A 14,818-nucleotide genomic window follows, 5' to 3' on the forward strand; every position below is an offset into this window, starting at 1 on the left:
TTATTAGAATCAGAGTTCAATAGTTTATTAGAATTTATTAATTTTAAAATTCCTACCTCTAAATTATCCAACCGTTCATCACACTGATTCAAATCAGTATCGATGGTGTCAATATCACCAGGTTGAATGTCCAAGTTGTAGTATTCTTGTCGCAATGACTCACTTCTATTTTTTAAGACTTCTACACTTCTAAGTTTGACATTTAACTCCGTGATGTCATGCAGGTCATCAATTTGTAGAAAGTTTTCAAGACTGGTAATTTTGCCTTTAAATGAAGTTCGTGATCTATTTATGATGTCCATTGGCTTAGCCATTGTTCTGATTCAAACTCCGAAGTTCGACGGAGCCAGATGAAGAGAAAAATTTATAAGACGGACCACTCTTTAAAAAAAGAGATGATTTATTTTTTATTTATTTTAATTATCGCTAAATGCGATTTCAGAAGTTTTATTTTTAATTAGACGAAGCTACATGAGAGCCGTCTGTCATTGTTGAAGTTACAAAATCTTCTGCCGGTTGGGGCGCAGACGCGCATGTGCGCCAACCGTTGTACAGTGCACAAATTAAAAAAATAAATACTTTTAAAACTTTTGATGTAATGATATGATTGTCACATACTAGTACCAAAAGAGTATGCAAAATGTACTCATGTGGGAAAGAAAAGAGTAACTGTAAATGGGGATAATTTGTTAGAAGTTGACATTTTTTTTTATCCATCCTAAAATTTTTTAATCACCTTTGTTAAACAGCTGACCCAATTTTGAGTTTACAAATACCAATGTTCAACTCTGCAGCTTCGTAAATTTGAATACAATCTGGAAGACAAAGGAACTTCTGTATTAAGTATTAGAAGAAATTTGCCTTCATGGAGGACTTTTTAATGGAACTGCCTTGCATTTGCTTTCGATGGAGAGAAAAACACGAAAACTTCCGATGATTTGCCTAACGGCAAGGGGACTCTTACCCATGATTCGTATACAACTGAGGATATTTTACATTAGCACTGTAGTCGTTGCATGCTGGGTGCGGAGTTCGTATCGATCAGCAATCCCTGGTTTTCGAACCAGGATCATCTCGTTGGGAGGCAAGAGTTCTATCGCACCCTAAAGTTTGTTTAGAAAATCAAGCCTTAAATTTCATTGATTGTGAAATTGATTTGGTTTTACAATTATATATTGATTTACTATTGTTTTATCCCTATTTTGTAGATATTTCCTATTGCTTTTTGTAAGCATTTATATTTTTTCGGTCTATAGATTTTTTAACAAAAAAAATTTAGTATTGTTTCTGCAAAAAAGAAAAAACATTACTTTTATTTTGATAAAAATGATTAAAATAGTAATGTTTTAAATAAGACATTCTATTCCAACATACAATATTTGTTTTCAGTTCTTATAAGATATTGTTAGATTTTAACTAGGCGTATTACAATCCGCAGTTACATTAGCTATTTAATAATTGTTATTATAGTGTTCACATTTTAAATTACTTAGATGTGAAAAAAAAACATATTTTGATAATAGATTGATTTCCTGAAAATGATTTGAAATAAAGTTGTTTGTGTTTTTCTCTGATATTAGGAACTAGGGCAATTAGCCAGCCAGCTTCGTAGGCTTTATGGATCTAACAGGCATAGTTTCACTCCTCTTCACTTATACTTTTGCAATTTGGAAACATCTGATAAGCTCTATCAGATCTGCCTAGCTAAAAATGATGGTTTTTCATCCTACGTAGTAAGTTTTGTGTTTCTGCCTATTTAATTTAGGATACTGCTGTTTTTAAAATATTTTCAAGCATTAGATTCTTCCTTGGATCTAAAATTTTCCTTTTCTAATTATTTATTATAATTTTCTGTTGTTTTTTTTTAAAAATTATATTTCTGTTACTGTTGAAATTTAACTACATTGCCAAAAAGTTGCTGTTATGCTTTTAAAATGCTTAAAAAACTGCCAAATAAAACATACATTTCTTCGATTAATAAAGATTTAAGTCACAGACTGGCAATTAAGTTTTTTCAATGTGGCTTATTAGGGGACTATTCACTAATTAATTTTAGTAAAGTTCTTAGTTAATTTCATTGAACTGAGGTTTTTATTGTCAGATATGCTTTTATTAATAGTTTTAATAGTAAGAAGTAAATTTGTTTGAAACTTTGTTTCTAACTTTCTATTTTTTTAAGATAATTGTTGATCTAACCTGTTGATCTATTTATTATATAATGTATCAATTCTTGTCTAGGTTTAAAATTTTGCTGTAAATTTAGAAAATTTTCAGCCCTCACAGCAACATTTGTGCAAAAAAAAATATTGTTAATTACTGCATTCAGAGTAATCATTATCAGTTGTACGATTGTTGGGAATGAGCCAAGGCTTTCGTGGATGGATGTGAGTGAAAGGTCGCCAAAAAATGCAGACACCCGCCAAGTTTTTTTTGAATTTTAATTTTTTAACACATGAAAATAAAGTGAATTTCCTTGCACTCGTATAACCTACAGTGAGCCAAGGCTTTTCTTTGTACTCCATCCTGTGAAAGACTGATATTTTTTAAACATCCGGTCGCAAGCAAAAAGTGGCCAGAAAAATGTAGACCTCTGTCTACTTTTTATTTTATCTTATTTATTTTTTAACACCTAAAAATGACAAAAAATAGTTGAATTCTCTTGGCTAACCAAAAAGTACCAAAAGACTTTGCTGTTAAGAAATGTGATGAAGTAATTGACTGATTGCTCACAGAATAGTTTTTTTTCCCATTGTTTTAAGAATTCAAATTTCTTTTTAAAACTTTTTCTTTTTTATGCATTTTTTTCAATCTTTTGCCTTCATTTAATTAAATTTGAATTTGATGTTTAAATTTTTTTAAATACAGTTTTATACTGGTGAGACCAATGCAGAGAATGGACATAACCCCAATTATTAAACTTAATATTTACGTGGACATCAAGCCTGAATCATTGTTAGTTAACTTTTCACTTCATTTCATTTGTATCCATAGTTGCCAGATACATGACATACTGATTTATGTTATTTTACTGTTATTAACAAACAAATACATTAATTATTCAATAGATAAGAAATGTTTATGATTGGGGTTAGCACTGTGAGAACTTTCTGTAGTATCTTGAATTTTATGTAAAATTTTATTTCTAATTTAAAACTAAATTTCGCTAGATAAAAATTTTACTACAAAATAAAAATGACTGCTGTATCACCATAGTAGAATAAAAAGATTAATTTTGAATTGCACAGGAATTTCTTTACTGAGCTGCACTAAATTTTTGATACTTTGAATTTTTTGTTTTTGTAATTTTGAAATTCTATACTACTGCTGAAAACAATAAGTGAAAGAAAGAATGGGTTAGTTCCTCAACTTGGAATTTTTTCAAGCTTGCCTCAAGATGATCTGACAAAACTGTTTGAGAGCAGACAAATAAGGTTAATCGGCTTTAATCTTAAAAGAAAAGTTGATGTATTCCATTCTTTTCTTTTTGTCATCAACAAATAATTGTCTGAGGAATTTAAATGTTTCGATAGCAAACTTTTTATTTTAATGCTAAATATTTTTCAACTCTTCACCAACAAAATTCTTTATTTTAACTTTTTCTTTCAAATAAAAATTCATATGAAATTTGAATTTAGAAATTGAGAATATGATGGTGCATTTTAAGCAGAACAATCAAACCAGAACCAATAAAACTGTTCCAAAGTTTCTGAAAATTGAGAATTTTGTTTTATTATTCTTAATGATTTTCACTTTTTCTAATTTTTAAATTTGTTTATCTTTTATTTGTATTCTTTAACACAAAGCCTCTTAACTTTTTAACGCATAGTTTTATCAATATTTCAGTGGCTTAATTTAAAGGCCTATTTTACTAAATATACATAAATATAATTATTAGAACTTGAAATTTGCATCGCAGAATCATATATATGTACATCACCAAAATTTTACCAAAATATTTATTAGGAATTATTCATAAAACCATCTATGCAATTAATATTTTTATAAAACATTTATAATTAAAATATCTTAATTTCAAATGAAATACGAAATACTTTTTTTTAAAAATCCAACTTACTACATTGACAATTTTGTACTTTTAGATTCATATTTCTAATTGTGCTTTTATAAGTGATTTAAATTTGAAGATATATATTTATTTGTAAATAAAAGCAAAATTTATTTAGGTTGATATCACCCCAGAAGAGCCTGAAAACTTATTTGAACAAAAGGATTTAATTTATTTGTCTCCTGATTCTGAAAATGTCTTAGAAACATTGGACAAGAATAAGATTTATGTGATAGGAGGAATTGTTGATGGAACTGTTAAAAAGGTATTAGTATTTCAAATTTTTACTTTATCTACCTCCATATAGCATTTAAATTTGTGATTTTTTTTTAATATACAGTGGAACCCGATTCAAAAGTTTTTCAAGGGAGTGGAAAGAAATGAATGAGGAAAACTTCTTAAATAGTTGAAAGTTAAAAATACAAAAAATTTTCGCTTTACCAATCGCTAAAATCGGTAACTTTTCTGTACCATTTATACTAGCTCCATCGAAAATTGTCAAATGTTTTTTACTGTTTTTTCCTACATGGCAGCGTTTACCTTTAACTGCATAAGTTTTCTCGGGTAAAAGATTAAAAAAAACAGTCCACATTCCTCGGTGTTAAAAATGTCCTTTGGTTGATAACCTGAAGTAAGTTCAGGTAATTTAACTTTCCATTCTTCAGCTTCGTATTAATCAACGCTGTTACAATCTCCTTTAAGTGTTTTGAAAATTAATCCAGCTCGTTTTTTCATCCGATCAATCCATCCATTTGAAGGCATGAAATCAACGTTCAATTCAGCTTTTAAAATTTTGACTTTATCCTCAATAGATAGTGTTTTACGTTTAATGCCTTTGCAGGACATTTTCAACAAAAATAATTTTTTTTCTCTACGATATTTATGATTAAATCAAAACGAACCTTCACACTAAGAAAATTTCCAACGAAATGCTGCTAAAATTTTTGATGTATCTTTCGCATCAGTCACTAAAGGGGTAGGGGCAGCAGTGCAGTGCATGCGTCATCAGGTTGTCCAATTTTCATTTACAGTGGAAACAATGTCCAAGTGATTTCCCATATTCTTATCAGTTTCATTGTTCATCTAAAGGTTCACATTCCTTTGCTCACACCTGTTCCCGATGAATCTCCTTTTGTGTAATGGAGGAGCAAGGAAGGCCTGTGATCTTTGTTAATTTTACATAGCTCTTTATAGTATCTTTGCATAGTTCTTTATAGTATCACAGTTAGTATCTTTTTTTGTCACAGAAAGGTAAAACTAGATCAGAAATTTTAAATATAAAGTATAAAAAGAATGAAGAAAATTGGAAGCGCGTGAAATTTTATTAAAACGGAAAAATAACTTTTTAAACTGGAAAACTTTTTAAGTGGGAACTTCTTAAACGGGCTCCACTGTATTATAAATGCTGACCATATGCGCATTCAAAATAAAAATTTCTCTACATTTTTTTCTGTACTTAACAATTGTTACTTTTTCAATTTTATTCTGCTTTCTTCTTCGCTTCTTAATTTTTGGAAGTTTTTTTAATTTTATATCACAAATTTAACCTCAATGAAGGACTTAAAATAAGAGTTCTATAAAAAAAAATATTATAGCATTTCATTTGAGGTTAATTAAATTTTATTTTAAAGGAGGCAAAACTGCTAATAAAGAAATTCTTGTTAAATTTTATTGCTGTAAAAGTTTTAAGTAATAATTGTAAATAATGTTATTAAAATAAATATTTCTAAAAATTAAGTTATGATTTTATGTACTTATTTAAAAATATATTCCAAAAGTTAATTTATGGTTCTAGGTATTATGGTTATTATTCATTGAGTACCTGTATTGGTATTAATTTAATTTTTCAATATTTATGAATAAAAGTATATCTGGAAAAAATATCCTTTAAAAAAAATTGGAGAAATTTATTAATAGTGACTGAATATTATAAACAAGCCTCATTAATTAAGAATAGTATTGCCTTCTAAATATTTAATTGTTTTTTAAAATGAACAGGTTAATCCAATTGAAGTAAATTTATTGTAGTAAATAGTTAAAGCAAAAATATTTTATTGTGAATAAATGTAAAATTATACTAACAAATTGAGTCATCATTATTCATTGAAAATAATAATTATTATTTATGGTATTATTTTGGGCTGTAGTTTCCCAATAGTTAGATAATCAAACTCGGGTCTAATCCTTCACTCTGCTGAGACCCATCGAGTACTAGCGATGTATGTGCTTGTATAATCTGTTGATTTAAAAGTCAGTTGCTGAGCAGTACCATGAGTTCAGAGATCGGGAGAAAATTTCCTTCCTTTTTCAGATCTATGTGTAAATTGAAGAGATGAAATGAGATCCCCCAAATGAGATCTCCTCTGCAGAGAATCATCCTCAAGCATGTTTCCCAGACCGTTGCCAATAACTCATTGTGCAGCTTTAGTACATGGTGCTTAGCGTTTTTAAAAAATGCTTATTTTTTATTTTCGTTTTTTAAACGCCCTTAAAGGTGCTTTTTTAATCGGATGTTTTTAAAAAGTGCTTAATTTTCTCTTTTCGAAAACGACATTTTTTTTCTATCTCGATTTTCGCCATGTAATATGTAAGAGTGTGCTTTTCACATTGGTCTATTCAACATTTTCCCAATTCAATCAACCACGATCTATTTCGGCGTACCGCCTTTTACATGTTTGATGAAATATTTGCTGGTTCGCATGTGTTTCTACTGAGCTGGGTTCGGTGAGATTATTGTACTTTCATGTGCAACGCTGCTGCATTTTGCAAGATATTCTCAATTTCAAGCTTTATTTTCCAGCCTCTGATATCGAACTGAAAAATCTCTTGGATCATTATATAATGGCAAATATAATCAAGAAAAGAATTCCTTGTCAGAAACTAGTTATTTTATCATGTAAAGTCTTTGAAAATTATTTTGCATTTTGTAAATGTATGTAGTGCTTAAAAATATTTTTTGAGTGCTTAAAAAGTACTTATTTTTTGTTGAAATATTTGGCTATGCACCCTGTAGTATGACATAAATAAAGTACCTACCCGTATCATTTTTAATGATTGCGCAGTTTTTTTTCAAATCAAATATATTTTATTTATTGGTAATTTTGCATAAAATCCGAAACAATCATTAATTTTATTAAATATTTTTATTAGGATCTAAGTCTTAATCATGCTAAGGACTACAACATTCATACTGTTCGTTTACCTATCACTGAATATTTAGTTCCGTGTTCAACTAATCCTGGAACCACTGTTCTCACTGTTAATCAAGGTAAAACGTTCACTTTTATTAAATTGAATCTCAATTTTTTTAGTAGTCTTAGTTTCTGTGTATATTTGTTCTCTAAAGTTTTTATAGTGGAAATTGATTCAAAAAGATTTCACACTAATTAAAACAAAGAAAATTTTATGTTTGTTCGTAAATTTCTTTATTTCGAAAAATTAGTTATCCAAAATTACTATCTTTTTTTTGGTAATAGTTGTTAAATTTGGTTTTGTAGTTTTCCTTCATTGCTGAAAATTCTATAGCCACTATTATCTAATTCATTAAAAAATTTATTTTTATATAATGTTATGGAATAAAATTTTGCACAATTTGAAGATAATTAAAATATTAAATATTTTAAGTAAATTAAATTTAAAATATTTAAGTGCAAATTAGTCAGCCAGTGAAATATAATTGAGTTTTGTTTTTATTCTAAAACCTTTTTTTAATCAACTGATAAGTCTATTAAACTTATTTTTTAATGCATAGAAAAATCTTATACTAGTTTAAATGCATTGCAATAAGGACATTTTAAATAACATTTTAACTAATAAGTTTAATTTATAGACATTTATTTTCATTGCATTTTTGGTGCTACAGTTCAAATACAGATTGTACTGACTTGTGCTGTTTTAATTGCCCTCTTGTTAACCTAATTGAAAAATTCATTGTAATATATTTAGCTTAGTAATTAATATTTTTCTTTCTGGGATAAATAACTGTCATACTGACGATAGTTAAATTTAAACATTTGGAGCTTCAGAATTGTGCACCTTGAATTTTTCAAAATTTAATGAGACTGACCTTGTTCAACTAACAGCTTTTTCTCTCATGTTATTTAATATTAAAAAAGCATAAGTTCTTGCAAATTTGCCATCGAACATAATGCTTGAAGCTTTAAATTTACTTCTAGGTAAAATATAATCAGATTACATTGTCATGGGTCAGAATGATGCAAGCATTTTTAAGGCATTATTATCAGTTTTTTTAAAGTTTTTTTTTATATTTGTTTGTAATTATTGTTGAAATCCTAAAGTTTTTTGAAAAGTAAATTGGAAAAATATTTTTTTAAATTTTAAAGTTATCCACTTTCTTAAATAATGTCTTTTTAAATATTATAAAACTGAAAATTGGCTATACTTTGTTTTATAAGGACTTAAATCTTTATAAGTATTAGTTTATTTTAATCTGCAAACATTTTATGTATTAGTTTTATTTTAATGTGTGATACTACAACCTACATAATCATATATTAGATTTTTTTAGTATTATTTTTCTTTTAAAGCAGGAAGCTTATTGGAAATATAAAAATATTGTATATGCCTATCTTTTTTTTTTACAGTATTTGATATTCTTCTGAAATACTATGAAACTGAAAACTGGATTGAAGCTCTAAGTAGTAATGTACCCATTAGAAAAGGTTTTTGTGCTCCTCCACTTTCTGGTAAATCAAGTGACTTAATTCAAACCGAGTCTGAAAATGTTCAAACACATTTAAAACAACTTGTTGATCATATTAGTTGACGAAAGTGTGTTTAGATTGTAATATTCTTTTATAATAAATTTTTTTAAGCTTATAATTTATTTTCTTTATTAGTTAGAAATTTTTAAGACAGCTAAAGTTTTGCAAAATACAAATATTATGGTATTTATAATTTTATTAATTTTAAATTTATTGAGATTTTTAAAAATAATATTTTTTGGTTAATGCTAATTGGTTTACAACCAACAGCTGGTTTGACTAAATGAACTTGCCATTTCAGGGTTCCACAATACCTCTCAATTTCGTAGAACTTGAAACATGTAATTTTATTTATTGTCAGCCTAATTGGCCTGATAAATACAAAATATCGAAATGAAACTATTTTAGATTTCCTTATAATCTCACGAGGAACTCACTGTTTGAAATTATTCTTTTACTAGCAATGCGTTAATTAGCATATTGTCAATTAGGTTAATTATTCCATTAATTACAAATATTGGAATGAATCTTTTTTTTTTTTAGGTTTTCTATAAATTGCATGAAGAATATATAATTCAAATTTGAAACTTATATTTTGGTGAAAATGTGGTATTTAACATTACTGACAATAAAGTTAGTTACCCCGATAATAAATTAGAAAATATCAAAATGAAACTATTTTAGTTTTTCTATTCCAATTATCTCCTACAATCAAATGATATCTATTTTTTCTTGAACTTTAGATTTTATTCTAAGATTGATAAATTGTTTTTGTTATAATAATGTATTTATATTTATTATTAATTTGTCAAAAAAATTGGTTATCCTGCAAAAAAAATTTCTGGATTAAACTGGCTTTTATATTTGAATCTGTAAATATTTTTTTTTTTACTTAAGTTAGATCTGAGATACATTATTAATATATTAATTGCAGAATCCATGAAAGATTTTTTTATCATAATCTTGTTATTATGGTTTAGGATCGTTGTTAAAATCCCATTTCATAGATAGGACGAAAATTCTTCTATACAAGGATATGATAAAAGGCTTCTGAAATGTGGACCTTTATTTGGAAAAAAACTTTTTGACTTCTGTTTGCTTTTTTTTCTTAATAAATTTTTACCTTTTTGTAATTGATAACTCCTAGTAAAAAAGATGCAACTTTGACCTGAATAAAATCTAAAGAGGTAAGACTATTTTTAAATAAATTAAAATGTATAGAATTAGATAGGTTGGGCATGTGGATGGAACAGCACTGAATCATTTCTGTGGAAGATCAAAAGAAGTATCTAATAAAAAAAAAAGGTGATACAACTGCCTAGATGAAACTTTTGATGAAGTCTTACACGGAGCATTTCAAACCCAAAGTTGAAAATAATTTTATATAAATTTAGGTTTAGAAAAATTCCTAGAACTATCTTTAGTGATGATTTAGGTTATACCACTTAACGGAAAAGAAAAAAAGATTTAGCTTTGACCTGTATAAAATCTCAAAAAGGTGAGGTTTCTGTTAGTTCAATTTAATTAATAGAATGACATTTCAACTGGACATTTTCTCAGAATGAATGAGGATGGAACAGCACGGAGGTATTTCTGTTGCAAATCAAGAGGAATACGTAAAGTCATTAAAGGACTGCTTAGATAAAGGTTTTGCCATACTGAAGACAAAGTTTTAGGTCAATTGCTGGAAAAGGGACAAATCGGGAAAGACTTTTGAAGAAAGCCATGGCCTACACGGAACTGTCAAGCCCATTCTGACAATGATTTTACATGATTCAGGTTATTACAAATTTAGGTTTAGTTTATTTCATTATGAATTAGTGCATTTTTGTATTATTCGTGATAAAATATAAAAAGAAAAAAAAACCAACAAGTTTATTAAGAAATGAATTTATTGTGACCAAACTCATTTCTATACATATAACAATACTGTGATGCACACCAAAATAATCCTATTGTAGAAACTTACTCTGAAAATAATACTTCTTCTTACAGCAAAATCACAATATTTTTAACTTAAGTATCATCTTGAAGTACATGGAAGAGTTCTTAAACCTTCTAACTGTCCAATCTTTGTAATAAATATCAGCAAAATACCATAAATGTCGAATAATAGTTCAGCTTCAATTTAATAATTGTTCAAAACAATCATGAAGTATTTATAAGTGTAAAGTATGTATGAAAATTGTATATACAACTGCACTCAGTTTTCTTTTCCAAAATTAATGAGTAGAACCATTAAACCTCTTCTCACATAGTGGTTTTATCAAAGACTGTCTTCTTAATAATAATGAAGAAATGTGGGCATTTAATTTATTTTATGTGTTCTATCATTTTACACAGGGTTCTCTGTACTGACTGCCCTTAATATTTAGGTTTAGAATCTTTGTTTAAAAAAATTAAATGGAAACACATACATATCTTTGGGAAGCAAAATTTAAGTTAGAAAGAAGTTTCAAAATTATACCAAATAATTAGTGAGATCAAAAAAAGAATAATATAATTAACCAGTTATTTTTATGGAAAGGCTATACTCCGATCAGTTTAGTTTGTTTAGGGATGTTTTTAGGCTCCATGCTTTAGTTAACAGGTTTTAGATGATTTTAATCCTTCATCTGGTCTTTTTTTTTAAATTTCGAAGAGTAATAGGTAGGAGTTTGAAAACCTTATTATGGGCTTTGTAGTTGTCCTAATATCCTGAAATGTTGTCCCTATTTATCTTAAGATACCTAGTTTTTGTGTGTAATAAAAAATTTCCACTTTTTTAAGAATTAGATTTGAAGAATTGCAGGATTCAAATATATTTGTTAATATCTTTTTATTTAATTAATAATGTTAGTAGGAATCGCAAAATTTTATTGTTCCAATTTAGGGATCATCTACTTACTAAATACATGATTTAGGTTTTTAGTCTTGCCCACAAGATTCATTCTCAATTCTTATTAAGAATTAAATTCTATGAATTCTATAGTGATTAACAATTTTACATTATCAAATTTTTATAATGATAATTTCAAGGGTGATATGCTTACTTATTATTTTCAGCAAATGTTGTAAACATTGTTGTAAGATAGAGTTTTGTAGTACAACTAAGATAGTTTTGTTTACACAATTATTGATTCATCTCTTTAATGTGATTTTAAAATGATAGATTTCAGTCAATAATACAGTAATATTTTTGGGTTTTTAAATAATGAATTGAGGAATTGCCCTCCAAAATGACTTGTACAAAAATGTTAAATGGCATATTCATTGTGCTTTTGACTCCAGATTATTGAAACTCTGCTTTAAAATTATCTAAGTAAATTTTGAGCTCTATTACAAATGTCAATTATATATTAGTATGAGGGATTTATTAATTAATTTATAGTGCAAAGTATTTTATTTTAATGCAGCAGTAATATTAAATTTTGCATGTATTGATTTTGAAGCTATTATTAGTTCAGTATTGATAAAATTGTTGTGGTAACAGTTGAAACTTTCTTGTCAAAGTAATTATGAACTAAATAGTATATTTTGCTATCCTTTTGCAGTAAAGCTTGCTTAAATTACTTTACAGTGGAACAAATTATACTTTTCAGTTTTCTGTATGCTTTTAAAAATACAGGATGGTATATGTATACTGTTAAAAAAAATGCCTTTATTTAAAAAAAAAAAACATGCCCCGATTCTTTCTTTGACACACTGCAAAGCCTGCTTTTTATTCCCTCTCATTTGAATATTAATTTGAGATAAAATTCTAATATAGTGCCACAAATATTTAAAAAAATATTTATTAAGAGCATTTATAACTAAACACCCTCTACAAAAACTACTGGATAAATAATTTATTAATTGGTATTAAAATTCTTTAGATTTTTAATTGGGGTTGAAGAAGTTTTTAATTTTGCATTTATTTATTGCATTAGTTTATTTTTTTCTATCTATTTAGATTTCACTGATTGATCTTAAGACTTTAAAAATCTATATTGTGACAAATCTGTCATTGAAAAAAAAAAAAACAACACTAAAATTGTACAGATATATTTATTAGTAATCACTAGTTTTAATTTGTTTTTATTAAAATAAAATTCCATTGTTAAATTTCGATAAACCATAAAACTAACCAAAAAATATTAGAATGTTATGTTTACCAGTGGTATGCTGGAAAATTTCTATATATTTATTAACAGTAGAAAAACATCACTGTTGAACAGTATATTAAATACAAATGTTTTTGCTATTTAGATTTCTTTCTATGGGGAAAACCAGCTTTAACACTTCAGCCACAACTAAAGTTTTACGAAATTTAGTATTTAATTCTTTTTTGTGAATAATACTCAAGTAAAATTTTTATTTTGTTTAAAATGTTTTGTAGAAATACAATATTAAAGTGAAAAACAATGTGAATTAAGTACAAAAATAAACATACTGTAGTTTATATTCTTTGGATGTCCTTCCTTAGAACTCCAAATGACATTAGAAAAGCAAAACAATAAATTAGTGCTAAGTGACTTAACCAATCAGGAAAGAAGAACAAGCTCTAACAAAATAATAAAAAAGGGTGATAAGAAACAAGTGAGAGGGGGGGGGGTGTTGACAGCAACCCCAGGGGAAAAGTATTAAAATAAAATAGATTTCCTTAAATACAATAAAATACATACGATTTGTATGAGAATCTGGTGGCATCATATTAAATTCGTAATACCTTATAATTATATCGTTATTACCTTATCTTTTTTTCCTGCCTAATTTGAGAAGCGATTTAATGGCGCCCTATCTCGAAACCAAAAACACCATCACAAAAACCACAAGCCTTTGTGAAATATTTGAGTTGAAGTTGATTATTCTGATGATTCATCAAACCATCATGAATGCTGATGAGCTGGTCTACAGTGTGCTAAGGGACTTGACCAGTGTCCAGTGGAAGTACAACGTAGATAAGCGGCTCCTAGAACTCTAAATCCTTGTAAGCATTCCACTGTCACAATTTCCCCTATGTCATAGTGAAACTTGGTGGGAACCACATGTCCGTGGGCTGGCTCACCCGGAAATTCACATGCTGGTTTACCTGAAAATAATTGTCGTGGTAGAACATAATAAATGTCATTTTCATCAACTTTAAAAGCTATGTAGAACTTTAAAAATAATAATAATAATTTTTACAATTATTGCCCTTTATGAAGTAGAAATATTTTTCTACAATTTATAGGATACATTTTTATTTGTCAAACTAAATTCTGCTCAGTTCGAAGATTGGAAAACTCAAAATTAAAGTAGTAAGTAGGTTTAACTGTGTATGATTAAGAAAATTTTAAACTGACTTAATTTGTAACGGGATAAAGATCTTCACGCACGATTTGATTACTAGTGCTTGATAGGCAAATACAGTTACACTGCATTTTATTTTCGACCGAAATATTGGTACTTTTTATATTGTTTTTTAGCCGGTGTTGATACAACCAACCCAATTCTGAGTTTACGACTATCAATGTTCTACTCCGTAGCCTTGTAGTTTTGAACCCCACCCAGAAGACAAGGGAACTCGTGGATCAAGCATTAAGACAAACTAGCCCTTCTGATGGCTTTTTTGACGGATCTAACCCGTATTTGTGTTGCTTGGAGAAAAAAACTACGAAAACCTTTTCCGATTAAGACGATGGCGAGAGAATTTCAACACATGATCCATCTACTACTGAGGATATCTTATGTTAGCATTGCGGTCGTAGCAAATTTCGTATCAACCTGGGCCACCTCATTGGGTGACGAGCACTTTATTTATTTATTTATATTTTTTTGTGCACTGTACATTTTGAGAATCATCAGTTTTACTTGGTGTCAGTTCTATATAAGAATTAAATATTGTCATGGACTCTTTCATGCTGAAATTAGAGAGCTAATGGCAGCATATAAAACTGTAAGTAATTTCTTTATGAGACCAATGGTAACTTTATTTTACCAAGGCACTTTTTTTACTACACTGTTCAGAAAGCTTATTAGTAAGCAACTTATTTTATATTTCTTATTTTAGAACAATGACTTTTTGTAT

The 14,818-nt window shown here is 27.9% G+C and overlaps 2 protein-coding genes across 4 annotated transcripts in view; one reads left to right on the top strand and one right to left on the bottom strand.

Moving 5' to 3' along the window:
• The window catches only part of LOC107454893 (uncharacterized), a 42,180-nt gene extending 33,272 nt beyond the window's left edge, over positions 1-8,908 (top strand). For all 3 annotated transcript variants that reach the window (XM_016072233.4, XM_071184195.1, XM_016072234.4), the window contains 4 exons: positions 1,581-1,733; positions 4,185-4,331; positions 7,217-7,334; positions 8,671-8,908. In XM_016072233.4, coding sequence (XP_015927719.2) covers positions 1,581-1,733; positions 4,185-4,331; positions 7,217-7,334; positions 8,671-8,852 — 600 coding nt within the window. In that variant the 3' untranslated portion in view covers positions 8,853-8,908. The remainder of the gene's footprint in view (positions 1-1,580; positions 1,734-4,184; positions 4,332-7,216; positions 7,335-8,670) is intronic.
• Positions 8,909-10,664: 1,756 nt separating this feature from the next.
• LOC107454895 (locomotion-related protein Hikaru genki) overlaps positions 10,665-14,818 on the bottom strand; it is a 173,239-nt gene continuing 169,085 nt past the window's right edge. The window contains exon 9 of the mRNA XM_016072238.3: positions 10,665-13,840. Coding sequence (XP_015927724.1) covers positions 13,638-13,840 — 203 coding nt within the window. The 3' untranslated portion in view covers positions 10,665-13,637. The remainder of the gene's footprint in view (positions 13,841-14,818) is intronic.

The sequence above is a fragment of the Parasteatoda tepidariorum genome, chromosome 8 (genome assembly GCF_043381705.1).
Source record: "Parasteatoda tepidariorum isolate YZ-2023 chromosome 8, CAS_Ptep_4.0, whole genome shotgun sequence".
Classification (NCBI taxonomy): domain Eukaryota; kingdom Metazoa; phylum Arthropoda; class Arachnida; order Araneae; family Theridiidae; genus Parasteatoda; species Parasteatoda tepidariorum.